General features: G+C 41.0%; 3 protein-coding genes and 1 long non-coding RNA gene across 6 annotated transcripts; 2 read left to right on the top strand and 2 right to left on the bottom strand.

Moving 5' to 3' along the window:
- Nucleotides 1-84: 84 nt before the first annotated feature.
- On the bottom strand, nt 85-3,871 carry LOC126603257 (uncharacterized). 3 transcript variants are annotated; one of them, XM_050270043.1, is made up of 4 exons: nt 3,521-3,871; nt 2,962-3,009; nt 2,088-2,302; nt 85-1,447 (listed from the first exon to the last, which is right to left on the bottom strand). In XM_050270043.1, exon 4 carries the CDS (start codon nt 1,432-1,434, stop codon nt 340-342), a length of 1,095 nt encoding a protein of 364 aa, XP_050126000.1. In that variant the 5' UTR covers nt 1,435-1,447; nt 2,088-2,302; nt 2,962-3,009; nt 3,521-3,871; the 3' UTR covers nt 85-339. The 3 variants fall into 3 exon arrangements, with proteins under 3 accessions (XP_050126000.1, XP_050125999.1, XP_050125998.1); XM_050270042.1 differs by having other exon boundaries at nt 2,088-2,309; XM_050270041.1 differs by lacking the exon at nt 2,088-2,302.
- A 2,207-nt stretch (nt 3,872-6,078) lies between these two features.
- Nucleotides 6,079-16,215, top strand: LOC126601859 (kinetochore protein NDC80 homolog). The gene is made up of 4 exons (XM_050268628.1): nt 6,079-7,358; nt 7,638-7,884; nt 15,401-15,547; nt 15,699-16,215. The coding sequence occupies exons 1-4, from the start codon at nt 6,256-6,258 to the stop codon at nt 15,948-15,950; spliced, it is 1,749 nt and encodes a 582-aa protein (XP_050124585.1). The 5' UTR covers nt 6,079-6,255; the 3' UTR covers nt 15,951-16,215.
- On the top strand, nt 10,339-14,563 carry LOC126601863 (uncharacterized). The gene is made up of 2 exons (XR_007615839.1): nt 10,339-10,857; nt 12,468-14,563. It is a non-coding gene; the product is annotated as an uncharacterized LOC126601863 (long non-coding RNA).
- A 153-nt stretch (nt 16,216-16,368) lies between the features above and the next one.
- LOC126601860 (mitogen-activated protein kinase kinase kinase 9-like) lies at nt 16,369-21,433 on the bottom strand. The gene is made up of 8 exons (XM_050268629.1): nt 20,419-21,433; nt 19,640-19,724; nt 19,469-19,531; nt 18,980-19,137; nt 18,339-18,411; nt 18,157-18,216; nt 17,637-17,747; nt 16,369-17,227 (listed from the first exon to the last, which is right to left on the bottom strand). The coding sequence occupies exons 1-8, from the start codon at nt 21,261-21,263 to the stop codon at nt 17,015-17,017; spliced, it is 1,608 nt and encodes a 535-aa protein (XP_050124586.1). The 5' UTR covers nt 21,264-21,433; the 3' UTR covers nt 16,369-17,014.
- Nucleotides 21,434-22,425: the final 992 nt, after the last annotated feature.

Raw genomic sequence — 22,425 nt, forward strand, 5'->3', positions numbered from 1 at the left:
GTCCCCCGATCCTAACCCTTTTTTAAATGATTAAGTAAATCAAATTGCAAACAACAAGTGTAACCAGATTAATTAGAGTGGAAATGAAAGAATAAAAATGTTTATTCATACATTGAGGAGGGTAAAAGGTGAAAGGTAAAATTACATTCATACATTGAGGAAGGAATAAGGTAAAATTACATGTTGAAAATACATTACACAACAGAGGGAAAAGGCCCCAAGCCTTTCAAATGAGAAATAAATCCAATGCAAATGCGAGAAAGTTAAAATCCTGACTTCCTTTTATTTGTTTTTGTGCAATCACTCCTAAAATTTGTGTATCTAAACAGGTGTTCCTACTTATCTTTCATCACTATTTCCTTCTCTACGCGCACCTCTCCTCCCAGAACGTCCCAACAACACCCTCCCATGACGCCGAAGGCGGCTCACCAACGACATACCACCACCGTCGTCATCACCATCACTTTCATTCTCTTCATCTTGATCAGAGGAATCTAAACCACCAATAGGAGTTGTGTGCCTGATGCCAGCAGCACTGCCGTCCGCTGAGTGGTGGAAGGCCCTCTCTGGCTGCCGTAGACGTCTTGTCAGGTCAGTGCCTGATGGCCCAAATGCATGTAATAGGAAAAAGACGTTCACCAGATTGCCATCGAATCCCAGCCCGAACCCCCCATTTCTTTCTGGAGCATCTGCATCAAAGCCACCATCCTCTTCGTCCGTATCCAAACCATAATTATTTCTTTCTATTACATAATCTCCAAAAACCATTGCCCCTGGCATGGTAGACTGGATTGTGCTCATCAGATCGTTCGTCTCACGCTCATGTTCAAGACTTCTCCATTTCTGTTCGAGGTCTGGATCCACTTCTCGTGGCCGCGCGGAGGGGTGTTCTTCCTTCACATGCCTCCTAAGCTCCTTGTAATTTCCGACAAATGCGCAATTTTCTTGCATGCAGCTTCTCCTTTTTGTATTTAGATAATCTCGTGCTGGTTCAAGAACAGTCCAGCCCTTCACCTGGCCCCTACAGAGGGGGCATGCAAGCTCTGTAACTTCACACCTCTGTACTGGCCATCCAGCATCTGGTACAGCAGTTGGATTGTTGTTGGAGCCAAGCAATGGTTGTCCATGATCAGATGACCCCATTTTAGTATAAGCTTTCTTGTACTGGCCAAGACAGTTGGAATGCCGGAAACTAGTTCCACACATGTAGGGACGGCAACCTTTGTCATGAGAAGAACAAAGGAGAAGGACAGCATTGTGAGGATACTCCATGCACACAGAACATGTTGCATCCTCCCAGTCTTTTTTTTCCAAGTCTCTGCATTTCCTCGGGCACAGATCCTCCAATAGATCTTGATTGTTCTGCAATGGGTATGGAGTTGCTCTGTATCGTCGGGAAGCAATTCTGCGTCGTCCCCGGCTACCTTTTGCCATTTCTATGATTTACCTGCAAATGATATAGCAAAATTTATACCAGAACCGTGATTGTCCAGATATACGTACATGGAACTTTAAAGTTCACCCTATTACTGCAGATGCCAATCCTGTGCTTCAATTGTCAAAGTCTCAAAAGAATAAAAATATGTCAGAACCTTGAACTTGAAAAGAATCCATAGTGCGCCTTTCAATCACCAATTTTTCAGATCAGGTCATCTCATAAAAACTCCTCACAAGTGGCCAAAAAGCACACACACAAAAAGGAGTGTTGACAAACTTTGCAACTTACTCTTATCCATGGTTATCAAAAAGGGGAAAAAAGGGAAGGAAAAAAAAATGTCCGGTAAAATTATTATTTTTTAAATAGAAAAAAAGAAAGAGAATCCCCTGTCCTCATAGCATGCAACACATCCAACACCAAGTGGGAGAATCTTAAGACATCACTCTTTAAACCAGAAATGCATAAATGCAATTTCCTCCACGATTGCAATTCCAAATACGGATGCATATCGATTTGCAAGGTGAAGCACAGGCATATCCATTCACAAGGGAAGAGGGTAAAAAAAACAAAGGCTGACCATGCCTAATACGTTCAAATAGGACAAAAAAACCAAAAAGGAAGAGAAATAAGTGCCCTCTTCTGTCTTTACCTGACTACATTCAGGGGACATGTGCCTTCATATAGTTCAAGAGATGTGACAGCAATGATTTAGGGCCATCTAGACCATCCAGAACAGTTGTTCCAATCATGAAATAAAACATATGCATCCTTGCTTGACAAATTTCAAAATCTTCTGGTTAAGGACGGTAGCCTCCTGACTCAAATAGTTATACTCTACTACGCTGCTCAACTTAATGCAGAATTCTGCAATCTAGCAAGACCAGAAATCCATATAGCAGACAGATCCCACAGTTAATGCTTTAAAAAAAACAAAGAAAATTTCAGAAGCCCATAAAATTTGCTAATCTTAAAAGCCATTGCAAGCAAGGTCCAAAATCATCCTACATTCTTCTGAACACCAGTCCTTTCTAGATCACTACTTGTGGTCTATATTCAAAGGACTACAGAACTAAAAGCACTGGGACGAAATAATTTAAATTGGGTTTTCCTAAATACAGTTGCAAAATGAATTGTCACAATTGAATTCTAAAAAATGACGAAAAGCCTTGAATTTTTAGATCAACTATCAAACCCAAAGAATAAAGAACAAAGTACCTCGAGATCAACTCTCAGATCATTGATATTGAAGGGGTCAAAACAGCCAGTGCTCAATTGATTCTTCAAGAAAAAAGACACACAATTGCATAGACACTAGTACGAATATTGAATGATTGAACTAATGAAGTAACTAGAATTCCCCGAAAACTACATGATTAGTAGAGATTAAAATGTTGGGCAAAGCCAGAAACTGCTTGAATCTTGACTCCACGCAATCAAGCCAATTATACCCAGAAACACATACATTTCATTCCAGCTAAAGATATAATCTTTGGTAATTGAAACTGAAAACCAGAAAGCCTAACCTGAGAGGCGGTCAGAGCAATTCTGGATCCGAGATAAGTTAGTTGCGTCTGAGATACAATCACAAGAGAAACAGAAACAAGTCAGAGATGTATACAGACAACGTGTTTAAGGGAATTAATATATTAATCAAATTACAACCAAAAGCATGAGGCCAAGCACATGGAACCTCACCTCTTATCCATATGAGAGAGATCCACAAATATATTAATTAATATTCAAATTTAGTTAAAATTAGAATCTTTTATAAAAAGCCAAAGATAAAATCATAAAAGTGAAAGTGAATAATCTCAATTTTTTGTTAAAAATGAAAGTTGTGGACTTTTGGTTGCTCAATTTTGCAAGCAAAGGATAACCCAGCTTTCAAAATTCAAAATTCAAAATTTCCAATTTTTAATTGGAAAAGTAAAAGAAAATGAAAACAGAAGAGAGAGAAAAACCACATAACTTAATGATTTTCCTTTCATTTCTCGGCAACCAAACAGACTCTCAAGCTCGAGAAATGAAGGAGGAAGAGAAACACATCTGATAAGATAAATTGAAAAAGTATCGCAATCGCACCAGATATAGGTATATGCACTACTACTGCGATTGTTGAAACTTCAAAGGCGGTCAGAGTCGGAGCAATTTGGAATTTGGATTTGGGGGAGAAGAAGGGAAATTAGGGTTTCATAGGAGGCGGAGGAATCGAGGCAGAGGCTCAGAGCCATGCGAAAGAGTGATGGGCGGGGGCGGGAGGGAGCGAAATGAAATCACAAAAGCTTTTCTTTGTGGCGATGTTTCTTTCATTTTTAGAGAGAGAAACGAGGAGAGAGAAAGCTCCAAGCTTTTCGTCGATTTCGAGTCATTTCTACGCTACTCTCTGTGAAAACTGTATTGTATTCTCCTCTCTCTCTCTCTCTCTCTCTCTCTCTCTCTATATATATATATATCTCTCTCCTCGCTCTCTTTCTCTCTCCTCTGATGTGTTATCGGAGACGTGGGGGCAGCTGATTTGATTTTGAATCCACGCGCTGCTTGGGCGGCTGTCGAGCACGCTCAGTTTCACTGGTTTAACGCTGTCAGTCACGTTGTCACGTGCCGTCGTGCTGTACTGTAAATATGTGTCCACGTTCTAAGATTCGAATCCGGATTATCGTTGGATTCGTGAATCATATCCGTTCATCGTATATTATATAGTTAAAAATTATTTTAAATATTTTTATTTAAAATTAAATATGAATAGTACCTGACAAAAACTAATTGTATGATGTATAATAAATGAACATAATTTACGAATTCTCAAGATTTTTACCAAAAAGATCCAGAGAGGATCCTGTTACCTAAGATTCACAATTTGTCAATTTCACGTGGCTATCGGCCCTATGAGACAATTTGTCAATTTCGCATGGCTATCAACCTTAGGAGACAATGTGCATCTGACTATAGTAGTTAAATTATAAGACATGTCTAGAAACGTTTTTGAAATATCTAAAATATTTAAAAAAATAAATTAAAAAAAACTTTGAATTTTAAAAGCACCTCAAGTGAAATGTGATTTGAAATGCATGATTGAAATTTCATAAAAATTTATACGTTTATGAAATTTGATTTGACTTGCATATTCGAAATGTTTGAGAAATGCGATTTGAAATGTTTGAGAACGTGATGGCTAGTAGAGGACATTAACCCATTGTCTTATTTCGTTGAGCCGTTGTAAATTATGTTTCTAGGATTCTGATCGATTCCGTTGAGTAGTATGAAATCGGCTTTTGCTGGGGTTTCAGTGAGAGGTATGGTTCCTTGTTTCGTATTGTATGTCATTGAGTGGCCTGGAATCCATCTATATTCTTCTGAATTCTTTGTTTCGTATTGTATGTCGATGAGAAAATATTTTTAAATTCTAAAAGCACCTCAAGTGAAATGCGATTTGAAATGCATGATTGAAATTTCATAAAAATTCCTACTTTTATGAAATTTGATTTGACTTGCATGTTTGAAATGTTTGTAAAATGTGATTTGAAATGTTCGAGAAAAGTGATGGCTAGTAGAGGACATTGAGGACATTAACCCATTGTCTTATTTCGTTGAGCCGTTGTAAATTATCTTATTTCGGTTTGTATGATCACTAGTTAAATTCAAAGTTTAACATTCAAACATTCTTAAAGTTACAAAAAAAGAAATTCATCAAAGCTCCAATTTTTCAAAATATTATAATCCAAAAGTTCCAAAGGTCAAAAGATATACCAAAGAAGGCAATACATATAGATACTTAAATATTACATTCAGACATTTTTAAAGTTCAAAAGTTATACTGGAGAAAGCATTACATATAGATAATTAAGAATTAAAGTCCCAAAAGCTCCAAAAGATCAAAAAGTTCCAAAAGTTCCATACTTCCAAGCCTCTAGTAACTTTCCCAGCACTTCCTACACTCTAACAATCTACCCATGTAATTATGTAAACATAGAAGCATAAGCCTTGCACAAGAGTTCGCAAAACTACCACGTTTTGTTTTGTTGTGGTGGGTACATGATATGTCTATTATGATTAAAACAAATAAAAGCAAACACACGGATCGGTTTGGTTAACTCGATGTCCAAGAATTACAGGAACCGCTCGTCAAACCAACCTTAGTAAATGCGGTTCGATTTACTCTAAAAAAATAAAAATAAACCAAACCAAACTAAACCGTCGATTATTTCTTTTCCTTTTTTTTTAAAATTTTTTTATTGCCCACCCCTAATAACAATCTACCCATGTAATTATGTAAACATAGAAGCATAAGCTTTGCACAAGAGTTCGCAAAACTACCACGTTTTGTTTTGTTGTGGTGGGTACATGATATGTCTATTATGATTAAAACAAATAAAAGCAAACACACAGATTAGTTCGGTTAACTCGATGTCCAAGAATTATAAGAACCGCTCGTCAAACCAACCTTAGTCGGTGCGGTTCGGTTTACTCTAAAAAAAAAAAAAAAAACCAAACCAAACTAAACCGTCGGTGGTTTCTTTTTTTTTTTTATAATTTTTTTATTGCCCACCCCTAATAACACCCTTGAAACCCCAAAAAACACAAATAATAATTTCAGCCAATATGAATAAATAAAATTAAAGTGGTAAGGAGTCGCTCCCTTGAAGCCATACAAGGAGCAAGGACATCTCCAAGGTTGTTCACCCAAGCGTAAGTGTGGAGTGGACGGCTCAGATCGCATGGTCCGGAGAGTGGGGATCTTTCGCTAGTCGCTGCCACTACTACTTGCAGGAGCGGGAAAAACAGTCTGAAAATTGAAACGCCAAAAGAAGGGAAGAAAGATGAGAGGCACAAGCCGTGGGCGAGTCAGGGAGTCGTTCAACCCACGCCCACCACCGGCAACGCCGCTGGACCACTTCCGCCACCAACGGGACTCCGATGCCAGCTTCGCAAGCAGCCGCCCTTCCTCGGTGGGCATGGGTCCCACCACCACCGCCCTCGACCTGTACAAAGACCGCTCCTTCCAGCAGTCCACCGTCTCCGCCATCAATTCCTACCTGTCCTCCCACTCCCTCCAATTCTCCCTCAAATTCCCGATCCCCTCCGCCAGGGAAATCACCGAAACCCTAAAATTCCTCCTCGCCCGCCTCGACTACCCTTCCCCCAAGCTGGAGGACGACCTCCCCCTCCTCCTCAAATTCCTGAAATGCCCCTTCAAGCCCAACAAGGCCATGCTCCGAAACCCCACCGTCAACGCCCACCAGTGGCCCACTCTGCTCGCTGTCATCCACTGGGTCTTCCAGATTGTGCTCTACACCGACCATCTCGCCACCGATTCCCGGGCCTTCGTCGAGAACAATGCCATGTCTGAGTACGCCCTGGAGAGTTACTTGCATTATATACACGGGGACGATGACGCCGTGGAGGCCTTGGACCGAGATTTCTTGGACAAGTTGGATAGGGAGAAAGAGAATGCGGAGGAGAATGTTAGGGTATTGGAGGCAACCGCCACGGAGCTGCAGGGAAGGGTGGAGATGATGCGGTCGGAGCCCTCCAGGAGGGAGGCGCTGGAGAAGGAGAGGGGTTTGTTGGAGGGGGATGTGGTCAAGTTCAATGAAATCATAGGGAATCTGGAGAAGAGTATCGCAAATTTGGAGGCGGTGATGGAGGGGAGAGAGAAGGAATTGGAGGCCAAAGTGGTGGATAATAAGAGGATTTGCCAAGAGAATGCGGAGTTGAAGAATAGGGTGGAATTGCAGACCTTCAATGCCAGGGATGTGGATAGAATGAAGAGGGAATTGCAGGCAGTAGAGAGGGATATTGGGGAAGCCGAGCTCGAAAGGAATGCGTGGGAGGAGAAGGCTTGGGAACTTGATACCATGCTTAACCATAAGTTTAAGGACCTTGAGGCTGTGGCCATGGACTGCAACCAGGCTATGAGGAGGTTTGTCTCCTTTTCATGTGATTTTTTTTTCTTGCCCCTTGCTAAAGATTTGTAATTTTTGTGTGTGATTGTTTTGGGATGCATATCATTGACTTCGATAGTGTCGATCCAATTTGGCATTGAGCCAATTAAGGCTAGTGATTTGTTTGAAGTCGTTTGCCTACTTGTTTTTATTTGTTTTAATTGTTTGCTGGCTTATGACGGTTGACAGTGTTACAAGGTTCGACAAAATTTAATAATCTTTTGTATGCAATTTCTCCCTATTTTTCGTTGTAGCAGGTTGAAACTTGGTAATGGATTTCAGTATGGATTGAATGCTAAGGGATCAACACCAGCTGAGGTTATGGGGATTGACTACAAATCAACATTAAAGCCTTCACTTGACTCCTACTTAGACGATATAAAGAAAAGCTCTGTGGATAAACTGGAAGAGTTGATATCCCTTCAGAAACAGTCAAGTGAACTTTCTGCTCAGATTGAGGGCAAACGCAATTATATAGCGACGCTTCAATCTCATATCGATGAAGTAAGTGGATCAAAATTAAGCCACTTTTTTTTGTTGTGCATAGGAAGGGAATGAGTTATTTCATTTGGTGTGCATATGTAGAGGTCTCCTTTGTTGGTCTGGTTATTGTTGTCACAAAACCGCGTAGTCCATTCTATTTGGTGTTGATGATGAGTCCTTTTTATCGTTCCCACAAACAATTCTTCTACTGCTCAATAAATTATTCCAAAATTAATTCAAATGTTAAAATCTTTAGGACACTGTAACAAAAACACGTAGATTTCAAATGCTAAATTTTATTTGAATGATTCTTTGCCTTACTAGCCGACCCCACTTAGTGGGAAAAGGCTTTGTTGTTGTTGTTGTTGTTGTTGTTGATTCTTTGCCTTACTACATTGAGCTCATTCCAGTTTTGTAAGAAAGTGTGTTTGGGTTTTTATAATCATGGGTAGGGTTTGATGTTTCCCATGCACTGACATTTTTCTTAGTTCATCTGCATTTTGGATTCAAAGTTATAAGTTGCAGCAACTATAAAGAAATATTTGTCTGCATAAGTGCATATTATTAGAATGGTTGGATTTAATGGATAAATGCTGCTAGGTTAGGAAGCATGTTGGAGCTTTATGGTTTGAAACTTTGAACTGTGAAAGACAAGTATTGTGGGACTAAGCGCAAATATAACTAGTGACAATATATGGGCTGTGAACAGTGTTCTTATTAGAATTATGAATGGGAGAGGGGATGGATTTGGGAATTTAAGGTATGTTTTTTCTTGTTTTGTTTTGTTTTGTTTGGATTGAGTGTATATCCAAGGTCTACTTGTTGCTTAAAGTGGTTGGAGCGCTCAAAAGTGTCTGAGAAGGTTAAAAAGGTTCAGTGATAACTGACAATGTCACATCATATGCTAAACTAGGATTTTGAATTGTAAATCCCAAATAAGTGATCACCGCTTTACTGTAAGAGAATTGCAAACTACCTACCCGAGAGTATCTTTCCTAGAAATAAAGGGTATCTTTGTTGGCATTGGCCTCTTAAGGCCCTATATGTTTAGTCTTGAGCTTTCCTTTCTGGAACATTTCGTCTCCGGCCATCTCAGAATCGTGTTGTCATTTACGCCTCTTGGCATGTACCTGTTGCTGCGGAACATATATTTGTTTGCCTACTTTTTAACTTTTTCTTGGTAGAATCTAGGGCGTCGGATTCATCAGAGTTGTTTGATCAGTTTGAGAGGCAAAGTGAGAAAAATGAAGGATGAGAACCTGGCTGTAGACAATGTAATGACAAAATATTCATGTAGCCAACCTTATGGTTTTAATCTTGTGGATGGATCTATAAAAAAGGTCTGGAAAATAGTGAACTGTGCTTCACACAAACTACATAAAGGGTGCTTTTGGATGACGGCAAACCTATTATACGTCTTGTTTGGAGAAAGACCCAGAAAAACATGAACCGTTTAAGGAAACCAATCTGGTTTCAGAAGTTTCAACAGTGGCAGGCATAATAAATACAGCCTGAGGGAGCATATTAGTTTTGGAGAGCTCTGGTGTTCTAGTCATGGCATAAACCATTGGATTTTGTACACAGGCCTTGATGCTGCTTTCTGGTTTTACTGATTTGGTCCTTACCCCCATAAACACACAAGAGGGAGCCTTCACAAAGGTTGCTTAGGAGAAGTCTCAGCAGTCGGTAGAGCCCCAGAAAGAGAAGGCACCGGAGGGGGATCATTTGGAGCCTCAGTACTGGACAGAACCCTAGAAGGAGGAGGCATCAGAGGTTGATCATTTGGAGCTTCATTACGCGGTACAGCCCCAGAAGACGAAGGCAATAAATGCCTTTGGAACAAACCCACAAATCTCTGATGATCAAGTAAAACCTGACCATCAGTTTCCTTCATCTGGTCAAGCTTCCTCTTCATGTTTGTAGCATAGTCATGTGCGAGCCGGTGCAACTGTTTATTCTCATGCTTGAGCCCTCTAATCTCCTGTTTGAGACTCATCACTTCAGCCGCCAATGATTCAACTTGGCGGGTTCGAGCAAATAGGCGTTGTGCCATATTAGACACAGAACCTGCACACTGAACACTGAGAGCCAGCGAATCCTTAACAGCTAACTCATCAGACCGTTTGGAAAGTAGTCTGTTATCTTTGGGAGTGAGAAGGTTCCTGGCCACCACCGCAGCGGTCATATCATTCTTCATCACGGAATCCCCAACGGTAAGAGGACCAGTTGGGGAGACGAAGGATGGGCGCCATATGTTGTCTGGAGAAGGCGGGGCTGCCTCTTCAACAAGGTTCAAGTCAAAACGACGGTCGGAGGGGCCAGACATTTTCAAAGGTGTTGAAGAGAGAAGAGGTCGGACAAATCAAGATCTTAGAAGTGCAAGAATGAAGCTTCTACTGGTAGAGATTCAAGTGTGCTTTGGAACTTAATGCCAGCCCCTATAAAAATCTGCACTCGACGGAGCTTCAGAAATCAAAGAGGCGCCTGCTCAGAAATCGAAGAGGCGTTTGCTTTCTCAAAAGTTGGGCTGCTTAGAGATCACGAGGGTTGATCTCAGAAATCGAAGAGTCGTTTGCTTTCTCAAAAGTTGGGCTGCTCAAAGACCACGAAGGCCGATCTCAGAAATCGAAGAGGCGCTCGCTTTCTCAAAAGCTGGGCTCCCTAGAGACCACGAGGGCCGATCTCAGAAATCGAAGAGGCACCTACTTTTCCAGCCTTGTCAGCACCTGTCACACGCACACTCAGCTTTGCGGAAATTATGGGCATTCTGTCAAAGACTTCTGGGGAAGTAGAAAACACATGAATCTTACTGTTCAATCACCCACTTCCCACACGCAACAATAGCTCATGGGTACCACAGATAACTTTGCCAAAGTTCTCTGCCAAAGTTGAGCACGTGAAGCTTGCAGCTCCCACTACATCGCTCTGACCAAGAAGGGTAAAAGAATAGCAAAGAAACAACACTAACAAAGTTTAGACCCATAAATTTTGAAGGTCTAGCTACCATATTATTACCCACAAGGGTAAAGGAACAGTACCACTGCTGGATAATTGGAAAGTCCATGTATGTCAACCTCTGTGCTTCGTGGCAAGGTCGACTAGCAAACATGCCCAACCTTTACTCACATTCGAGAAAACACTCCCAATAAGATTGCTTGCTCCAAAATCGAAGAGGCACCGTCCTCCGAATCTAAAGAGCCAGACTCCCAACATGACTACTTTCTTAAAAATCGAAGAGAGGGTAAAGGAACAGTACCATTGCTGGATAATTGGAAAGTCCCTGTGTGTCAACCTCTGTGCTTCGTGGCAAGGTAGACTAGCAAACATGCCCAACCTTTACTCACATTCGAGAAAACACTCCCAACAAGATTGCTTGCTCCAAAATCGAAGAGGCACCGCCCTCCGAATCTCGAGAGCCACTCTCCCAACATGATTACTTTCTCAAAAATCGAAGAGACACTGCTCCCCGAATCTCGAGAGCCAGACCCCCAGCATGATTGCTTTCTCAAAAATCGGTGAGGCACCGTTCTCCGAATCAATCGAAGAGGCGCTCGCTTTCTCAAAAGTTGGGCTGCTCAGAGACCACGAGGGCCGATCTCAGAAATCAAAGAGGCACCTACTTTTCTAGCCTTGTCAGCACCTGTCACACGCACACTCAGCTTCGCAGAAATTATGGGCATTCTGTCGAAGACTTCTGGTGAAGTAGAAAGCACATGAATCTTACTGTTCAATCACCCACTTCCCACACGCAACAATAACTCATGGGTACCACAGATCACTTTGCCAAAGTTCTCTGCCAAAGTTGAGCACGTGAAGCTTGCAGCTCCCACTACATCGCTCTGACCAAGAAAGGTAAAAGAATAGCAAAGAAACAGCACTAACAAAGTTTAGACACATAAATTTTGAAGGTCTAGCTACCATATTATTACCCACAAGGGTAAAGGAACAGTACCACTGCTGGATAATTGGAAAGTCCCTGTGTGTCAACCTCTGTGCTTCGTGGCAAGGTAGACTAGCAAACATGCCCAACCTTTACTCACATTCGAGAAAACAGTCCCAACAAGATTGCTTGCTCCAAAATCGAAGAGGCACCGCCCTCCGAATCTCGAGAGCCACTCTCCCAACATGATTACTTTCTCAAAAATCGAAGAGACACTGCTCCCCGAATCTCGAGAGCCAGACCCCCAGCATGATTGCTTTTTCAAAAATCGGTGAGGCACCGTTCTCCGAATCAATCGAAGAGGCGCTCGCTTTCTCAAAAGCTGGGCTGCTCAGAGACCACGAGGGCCGATCTCAGAAATCAAAGAGGCACCTACTTTTCTAGCCTTGTCAGCACCTGTCACACGCACACTCAGCTTCGCAGAAATTATGGGCATTCTGTCGAAGACTTCTGGTGAAGTAGAAAGCACATGAATCTTACTGTTCAATCACCCACTTCCCACACGCAACAATAACTCATGGGTACCACAGATCACTTTGCCAAAGTTCTCTGCCAAAGTTGAGCACGTGAAGCTTGCAGCTCCCACTACATCGCTCTGACCAAGAAAGGTAAAAGAATAGCAAAGAAACAGCACTAACAAAGTTTAGACACATAAATTTTGAAGGTCTAGCTACCATATTATTACCCACAAGGGTAAAGGAACAGTACCACTGCTGGATAATTGGAAAGTCCCTGTGTGTCAACCTCTGTGCTTCGTGGCAAGGTAGACTAGCAAACATGCCCAACCTTTACTCACATTCGAGAAAACAGTCCCAACAAGATTGCTTGCTCCAAAATCGAAGAGGCACCGTCCTCCGAATCTCGAGAGCCAGACTCCCAACATGACTACTTTCTCAAAATCGAAGAGAGGGTAAAGGAACAGTACCATTGCTGGATAATTGGAAAGTCCCTATGTGTCAACCTTTGTGCTTCGTGGCAAGGTAGACTAGCAAACATGTCCAACCTTTACTCACATTCGAGACAACACTCCCAACAAGATTGCTTGCTCCAAAATCGAAGAGGCACCGCCCTCCGAATCTCGAGAGCCAGACTCCCAACATGATTACTTCCTCAAAAATCGAAGAGACACTGCTCTCCGAATCTCGAGAGTCAGACCCCCAACATGATTGCTTTCTCAAAAATCGAAGAGGCATCGTTCTCCGAATCTCGAGAGCCAGATACCACAGACCACTTTTTCAAAGTGCTCTGACAGAGTTAAAACATGTGAAACTGGCAGCTCCCACTACCGTGCTATGACCAAGCAGGGTAAAGGAATAGCATTACTACTTGTTGTTAGGGAGACTCCTATATATGTCGACCTCCATCCCCAACGGACAGGCAGACCTGCAAAAATGCTCAACCCTTCATCATATCTGAGAGGGCACTCCCAACAAAGCCTTTCGAAATATTCAGCTTTCTTTCCCCCCGATAATACCTCTGCAAACAAGCTATACTAGAGCAAGAATATCTCATATCATCAGGGTTAAAAGCAAGAGTATCCCATATCATGCTTTTTCCCTGTTTTTTCTTTTGGCCTTGTTTTTACCTGCAAGACAAGGAGAAAGAGAGCAATCAGTCAGCACTTGGAATCAAGCTTCCAGCCAGGAACTGACTGCCTGGAACCCCTTACCTGATTACTTACCTGGCATTGCTCTCGAGTACTCATCTTCAACATCTTATGTTTCCAGGGAAGATTCCGCATCTGCTTGAGGAACAGATAAGGCAAGTGCGAAGGATACAAGGAAGCATGTGGAGACAAGCGTAACAGCACACGTGCCGATACATCCATTACTCTGTCAAAAGCAAAAGTATCCTATATCAGCAGGGTGGAACGTACTCTAGATTTGATGGACTTGTTTTGACCCTCAAATTCTTCAGTCGGCCTTATACTCTGGAGGAAACCAGAAAACCCTCCAGCTCAGTTCAAGAATAAGCCTGTGGAAAGTTACTTCTTCAAAAGCAAAAGTATCTCATATCATCTCTTCTCATTTTTCTTCTCTTTATCCTTCATGCTGCTGCAAGATGGGGAGAAGGTGAACAATCAGTCGGAGCTCTGATTGCTTACCTTGTCTGTCACCTCTTTCAGCAGACCCCCTAGCTCGGCGACTTGGGGGACTCCTACTACATGGTTTGTATCGCGCTTGACCAAGCCTGAAACTACAAGTAAGCTTCAAGTGAAATTGATACATTACCTTGTGCATCTCCACCAGTTAAAGATACCACCCCTGGATGGAGGAAGAGCACTTCCAGAGAAGATGCCACATCTACCTATGAGACAGATAAGGCAAGTCAAGACGACACCACACTCCGATACTTAGAAGTTTCGTGATTACGAGATCATTCTCCCACAATATTTCCTAATGTCATTTGTACTAAATCATTCACTCGTACTCACTAAAAGAGAGCTTGAACCTATGTACTTGTGTAAACCCTTCACAATTAATGAGAACTCTTCTATTCCGTGGACGTAGCCAATCTGGGTGAACCACGTACATCTTGTGTTTGCTTTCCTATCTCTATCCATTTATATACTTATCCACACTAATGACCGGAGCAATCTAGCGAAGATCACAAAAAGCGACCGTTTTCGTTACCTATGATCTATCTTGCAAGAGAACGGAGAATTAGATGGAGATCTCAACCATAGAATACGAGCTGGATGGAAAGAGTGCATCCGGCGTGTTGTGTGACCGTCGTAGGCCACTGAAGCTCAAGGGAAAATTTTATAGGACGGCAATAAGGCCAGCGATGTTGTATGGCAGAGAATGTTGGGTGGTGAAGCATCAACACGTACACAAAATGGGTGTAGCGGAGATGAGGATGCTTCGTGGGATGTGTGGGCACACGAGAAAGGATAAGATTGGGAATGAGGATATCCGAGGTACAGTAGGAGTAGCCGAAATTGTAGGAAAGATGAGAGAAAATCGGCTCTGGTGATTTGGACATGTGCAAAGAAGGCCGACTGACGCTCCGGTTCGAAGATGTGACTACGGGACAGAGGTTCAGGGCCGAAGGGGTAGAGGAAGACCTAGGAAAACTTTGGAAGAGACTCTAAGAAAAGACTTAGAGTACTTGGATCTAACGGAGGACATGACACAAAACCGAGCGCAATGGCGTTCTAGGATTCATATAGCCGACCCCACTTAGTGGGAAAAGGCTTTGTTGTTGTTGTTGTTGTTGTTGTTGGTCCTTACCCCCATAAGTTTTTGAGCACCAAATTTCTTTCGTGTCTTCTAGAAATGCATAAGACCTTCATGCAGTAAAGTCTTAGGTATGTTTTGAAACTTTCTTATTAACATAATGAACTCTGATAACAAAGTAAATTATCGATTGTAAAGGTTATTGATCCTATCATGTAAGTTCGTATTTACCTTGTAGAGGATAGGGAGGTCCGTTTCCAAATATTGATCCTGTGGTGGGACTCTTGGAAACCACCCTTACTTTTGAAGCATCTTATGGTTATTGCTCCAATATGGTTTGAACTTTGGGACAGAAATACAATTTTACAAGGATTTTGTTTTGACTTCATCTTTTGCTTGTGTATATTTTACCCGTTAGGTTGAAGCTCAACTGAACTTGTTGAAGAAAGAGACACAGGAATACACTTCTAGATGTGCAGCCGAAGCTAGAAACTTGATGGAAGATGTTCAGAGGGAGACTCATAACTTGAATACTGTGGAAAGAGAAGCAGACGAGATTCTGAAGGTTTTTCTTTAACTTATTTCTTGAATAATTAACTTCAAGAAGTTGGTTTTTTCTTAAACTTGTTATGGTCACCAAATTGTTATGCCATACGAAAATCCTTAACTAGGATTTTGTTAATTTGATATCATAACCAATCTCATTTTTCTTGCAGACCTCCAAACTGAAACTGCAGGATGCAATCAAACAAACTGAAGAAGAAACCCAAAAGTGCGCTTATGAACTCATGGCAGTAGCTGACTCAGTCTCGAAGTACAAAGAATATGTGCAGTCTAAGATTTTTGAAATGAAGAGAGATGTCTCGGAAACAGCTGTTGCTGTATCAGACACTCACAAAAGTTGCTTGGAATCACAATTTGGTTTTCTGTACGGTGCAAACCAGCAATCAGAAACAGCACTCCAATAGGCTTTCATACTCGATTCACCGTCCTGCTGCTTACTGGTTTTAAACTATCATGCTGAAAGTGCCGTTATTTCATCTGATGGGTAATTAACTGCCATCTTAATTTATCTTTTGATTTTTGTTTGTTACTGTTTTGATTAGTTCTACTAATCAGATGGTATCCTAAGTTTCTTAGGTTGAAGAGTTTCCAAACGAGTATTGTATGAGAGCCATATTTATACTATGTACAAAGTTTATGCCATTTTATGTAACCATATACTTTAGCAAATCGGAAAGCTTTGTTTGTTATTATTTTCATTAGTTCTACTAATCAGGTGATATACTGTGAGAATTGCAGATGAATTCTATGGTATGAGCTTCGAGTTTCGGGTCTTGTTTAGATCTTGGCCCCTCTATTTCTAACAAGAAAACTAAAACATAATGGTTATCAAACATGCTCGGTGGATTAGGTTATCAAACGGGCTTGATGCAAATCCACCGAGCCTCATATTCAATTGAGTTGTACCCACCAGGAGGTTATCACAAAAATTATTTACAGCAAGTCAATAATCTACAACATGTGCTTCATCCTGTTTTGTTCTAATTACAATTAATTCCCCCCCAGAAACAAGGTAGCTTCGTAAAACAACTTGCCCTCTAAGTAATGTACAAGTACCCGTGATATTGCTCGCAAACTTGTCGACTAGCATACATCATTTTCAAGCATTCGGGGTCAGTTTTGCCGTACCAGGACCAACCAGTTCAATGAATAATCGGGCGGCGGATAGAAGGCTATGCACAGTTCATCTCCTTGAACGAGCTTCTCTGGTCCGTCAAGTCCCTAATATTGTAGATTCACACAAAAGGACCAAGAGGTGCTTTCTTTGATTCGCAAGCCATTCGCATCTTTGCGAAAATATTGGAAGCATATCCCCTTCCCCAAACCACGTTCGTGGAAGCTAATGCTCTAACATGGCTTGACAGCGTATATAGATTCAATTGCTAAGCACGTATGAAGGGAAGTAAATTGCTGTACCAGTTCCTCTATATTACCTTACGATATCACTGAGGTTTGTTGACCAAAGCATTCACGAATGAAAACTGTTGCAGTGAGGAGAAGCTGGGACAGAGGATGCGTGGAGTGGCCTTTTCACAAATGGATGGTTCAGTAGCTGAGCCGCAGTAGGTCGACTATTAGGGTTAACTTGTAAACATTTCAAAATGAAATCTTGTGCATCGCTTGATAACGAATCAGGAACTGGAGGAGGTTCACCCTTGCCAATCTGAAATAATGCTTGCATCTGCCAATCAACACAAACAAGAACATGATTTTTTTTCCGATTCCTAAATGACTCTGCAGGGGACAGTCCAAATTGATTAGGAATACTAAGGTTACCCAAACCGTCACTGATGTCTGAGAAGAAATCGCAGGGTTCAGGTTTTGTAAGGGGTAAACATAGGTCCATGACTCTTGATTAAGGAATCTAGGTACATGGAAGAGTAAATACATATTGCTAATAGGTAGCACAAAGGCCGAGTACAAGTAGGATGATCCGGGTAAAATCTCACGGTGGGGGATGTGTGGCATGAGGTTGGCTCCTACATCCAATGATCTAGGTCAAAATGTAATGCGGGCATATTGTTATGCATTTCTTATCCTAAAGAAAAGGTAAAAGATTAGCATTATATGAGCAGAAATGTTGAACATACGCCTTCCAGGTGAGAGTATGGAGGCCGGCGGGTTAACATCTCTAACACAGCGCATCCAAGGCTCCATATGTCAGCTGCAAGCCCATAGCCACGATTCCTTAGATTAACAACCTACAATTTTACAGCTTACTGGTCAACAGGTTAACTCAAAATCCATGAAACAGATAAGCATGCTCGGAGCAAATTATTCCCAATTATATATCTGCAACTGAAAATTTAACTATGGATGAGAACTGAAAAAAAAATCAGTTTCTATTGCAAGGTAAATGATGAAAATTAAGTTTTGTACGTCAAAGAGTAACTGGACAATAACAGCTAAATCCTAATTTCAATTAGGGAGAGCCTAGTCATAAAATAAACGAACAGTAAAACAGTACAAGTTATTGGCACTAACTACACGGATAATCACAACTAGATGAATTACTCTGCATCATACTAGTTTTACTATCTAAAGGTGGTTGTTGAAATATCAACCTGATGTGTACAACAAACATATTTATCGTAAAGAGAGGAGGCAAACCTCAGGCGCCATCCAATAAGCAGTCCCTTTGCAAGACTTCACGTCATTAAATTTGGTTGCCTAGAAAAACAGAAGGCCAGTGTGGCATGATTCAGCATTAGAAATTCCATGGATTTGCATTTCGAAAAAACAGAAATTCTATGAAATGTATGTTAGAGAGAGGTTAGTACTAGGAATTCTACCTTGGCTAACCCAAAGTCGGCAAGTTTCACAGATCCACTTGCATCCACCAATATATTAGCACATTTGATATCCCTGGAAAAAATAATCTTGTAAATATAGATATTAGAATCAAATATTAAACTTCTACAAGTGCAATATCAATATAAGGAACACATGCAGAAAAATATGTCCAAGGGAATTATACTAGTGTAGATTAAATGAGGATTGCTTGGTTCGTTATTTTTTACGTAGTTGTATCTTCTCTCCACATGGGCCTATACTGTAATTACATATATAAAATGTTTCACAGTACATGACGGGAGAGATTTTAATTCAGATAAAAGGAATTAGAAAATGCACCTCATGACTCCTTCCAACTAGTCATTTACAAATTCCCCTATCATGTCTTTTGTAATGCATTTCTAATTCCTCCTACCAAACATTTTGTGATCCATTTCTTCTTCATTTTGCCTAAATGCCTTGGAATTCGGAAGACCCTCACCCATTTCCCAAACTCTACCTTATATTTTGTTCTACTGGTTGTTCACAGCTTTGTCTACTAAGATTAGTATAGGTCAATGGTTCAATCCCTTCAGTGTAACCACAAAAGACAAAGAAAGAAAGATCACAATACAAAAATTCCAGAACCAAAATATATTACCTGTGAACCACATTACGATCATGAAGATATGTCAACCCGCTTAAAATCTGCCTTGTAAACCCAGAGACTTGAGAATCCCTCAAGTGATACTTCTGATATAGATTTGCAAGTGAGCCTTTTGTTACAAGCTCGAGGAAGATATAGAGCTTAGTTTCATCCTGTAATAATGTTACAATGAACAATTAGTGTACAAATCAGGAGAGTTCAATAAATATATTAAATTACATTGAAATATAGCAAGCTACTTTATCTTATGATTGCAGCTTGAGTGGTTGCATTGGTGAAGCATTTCTTTAACTGATCGTTTATGGTTCTACAAATACATTTACATACATCCACACATACAGGTACAAATACCTATGCACTAACTGCAACAACAAGATCAAATGCAAACAGAAAAGATAAATCTCCCCCAATAAGTAGAAAGTTGTACTTCTAATAAATTGGCAGGAACCAAAGAAATGCAAACCAAGAAAGAAAGAAGCACACCTTGTCTGTGCCCAGATATTGAACTATGTTGTCATGTTCAAACTGACTTAAAAGAGAAATCTCCTGTACAATAATAATCGTATTAGAAGAAAGAATGTTAAGGAATCCAGAAAACACAATAATATCTACTGAGTAAGAAAACACAATCAGAATAAGACTGTTTCTTTCGACCTGTTCAAGTTGGATAACGCACTGCTTCCCCTGGCTCCCTTGATCCAGTAGAGAAACCTCCTTTACAGCAAAAAAGAATCCATCGCTGCAAAAGAACATTTGCAGCATGAGATAAACAGAGAGAGTGAGACCAACATGTTAATTTTGTTGAACAGAATAGCCCCAGTTTAATGCAATCCCAACTTCACCTTCTCCATCCTTTTTCTAACTGTACAACTTCTTGCTAAGAAAAATTCTAAATGCTTTGAGTGGAAATGCCTAAAGTAGAATTGAATGCTTACACTATGAAAAATAAAACTTGGAAATGGTAGGGATAAAGTTTTTTAGGACTACCTCAAAGTTTTATGGGTACATTATGCAAAAGATTACAAAGAAACAAGTGCTTAAATGGATTGCAGCACAAAAAACTAAACAATTAGAAATGAGAATCGTATAACCATGAATGGCGGTCCCCCTTGTTATGAAAGTGGTGGTAGTCTTGGTGTCCTATGTTTCTATTCGTTAGCGCTAAGTTCTTCAACGAATTCCCAGTATCCTACCGAAGTATGGTTATTTCTTGTTCTTTTTTGTCTCAAATTCAAAGTAACTTATTAGAGTTTGCAAATCAGTAGAGTAATGTCTTTACAGTAAGAGGCATTGGACCAAATATAAAATTCACAAGTCGTGTTCAGATTGGGTTTAATTCAAACATAGCGGTAATCACCAACAACAACAAGACAGGAACAAAATTAGCCTTCATACACATTTTGGATATATGGATGTGGAAGATGAACACTTACTCAGTGAAGCCTTCATACACAGTGCCATAAGAACCACTTCCCAAAAGCTGACCTTTTTGCCACGATGACGAAAGACTCCGCCTGAATTTCCCATTCGGTGAAAAAATACTATGGATTGGCTCCGGGTCCATTCTTACAATGCCAACAAAACCAGCTTTGTCATCTGCATTTTGATCATCATTATTGTCATTGGATGGAGATGAGTTGGATGACAAACACTCGTCATTTGCTTCGTTTACCGATTCCCTTTCGCTATTTGCTTCATTTGCAAGCTCCTCTTCATCCGAATAGCTCACATTGCCAACGCGATTCAGCGAATTTACACCAATGTGGTCCTCCTGAGGGGAAAAAGATTTCAATACAACCGGAGGCGGGCGGAGACCTTTAATTCCTCCACCAGCACCGCCGTTTCTTCCATTTCCCCCAAATTCTGCCAAACTCGAAGCCTTGATTTCACTGTCGAGCTGCATAACCCTGGCTTCGGACTTCTTCTCCAAAACGTCAACGTTTGCTCTGTCGCGCAACTGAGGATGATGATTCTGATCGTGGAGGCGAGAGCGAGGGGTGACGTGGGAGGAAATGCAGGCCCGCTGGGCTTCCCAAGCGGCGATTGGGATGGCGAAGTCTTCGGGGCCGGAAAGCCCGAGGCTGCGGCAGATGAGGTCGAATTCGCCGTCAATGCCTCTGACGCGGAAACTGGTTTGGTGGTCATAGAGAGGGGAGTGACGGCCGCGCGAGGAGGATGAGGAAGGGGAGGAGGTAGAGGCGTCGTAGTCGACGTTCTTAATGGCGTTTTGGCGGTCGAGTTTGGGTTTCGGACGTTTAAATTGCTTGGCGACGTCCATGATTTGCTGCTGCTGCTTCTTCAAGCACTACTAGTATGGTATGCTATGCAGTATGAGAGTGTCAAGTGTGAAGGTTGAAGGATTGGAAGTTTGTGGTGGACGCCATTGACGTTTGCTTTGTCTTCTAGCTTCTGCTGTTAAGTGGCGCTGTAACGCGGTTCTGCTATTTTTCAATTTCAATTTCAATTTCAACTGGGGAAAGAGACTAGAGAGATAAAGAGCTGAAACGCTGACACTTGGCGGCACCTTGGAGGCCTATAGTTGTGGAGAATAACTTACGGAAAACTTGTTCACCGCCACGTGGCCTCCTGTATCCATTAATTTATTGTCAAGATTCTAAAAGCCGCTAGCCGCTAGTCGGATGGTGGGTTGGATCTAGCGGCTTGGCGGGTGACTAGACGAAATGGATGGATTTAAATAAATTTATTATATTTTATGTAAATAAATGTTTGTTTTTACTTATAAACTACAAGATAGAATGATATATATATTATGAAGTATTTGAACAAAATGAAAACATGGAGAACAAGAATACAATGTGTGTTCATTTAAGAATTTAACAAGTCTCTTACAATTTATTAAAAAAAATAAAATGCAAAATGAAAGTTATCTATTTTCTATCTAAGTGAGTTGCAACCTAGGCGGTGCCTTGATGGTCTAGGCGAGGTCCTCAGCAGGTCTAGGTGTTATTTCTTAATTTTCAAACGCCTAGGCATTAATCGGGACAATCGCCAGCTGCCTAGCGCTGGGGATTTTTAGAATAGTGTTCATTGCTAAGTGTAAGTTTTTCTTTACATGACAATGTATTATTGGTTGGGACCCCAGGTGAAGGTGAACATGTTTCATATAAGTTGCTCACCTAATTGTGGTGCTAAGCTATGTCAACTTCTCCCTTAAGATGGAGCGTATTGTGAGGACTAGATATGCTAAATTGCCTAAAATCTCATTTGGTACGTCGAACTGTAATGACTATTTGTGTCAAATAAACTAACATGTGCGTTGGATGGTATTGACTATTTAAACATGCAACCGACTATTTTGTATTGTGTCTGCTACTATATTTGACAACAGGACTTTAGACTTTTTTTTTATTATAAAAAAAAATAACATTCGTATTATTATGGGAACTTTAACGAAAAACTCCTGGTACTGTTCATTTTAA

Source organism: Malus sylvestris, chromosome 15, assembly GCF_916048215.2.
Source record: "Malus sylvestris chromosome 15, drMalSylv7.2, whole genome shotgun sequence".
Lineage (NCBI taxonomy): Eukaryota > Viridiplantae > Streptophyta > Magnoliopsida > Rosales > Rosaceae > Malus > Malus sylvestris.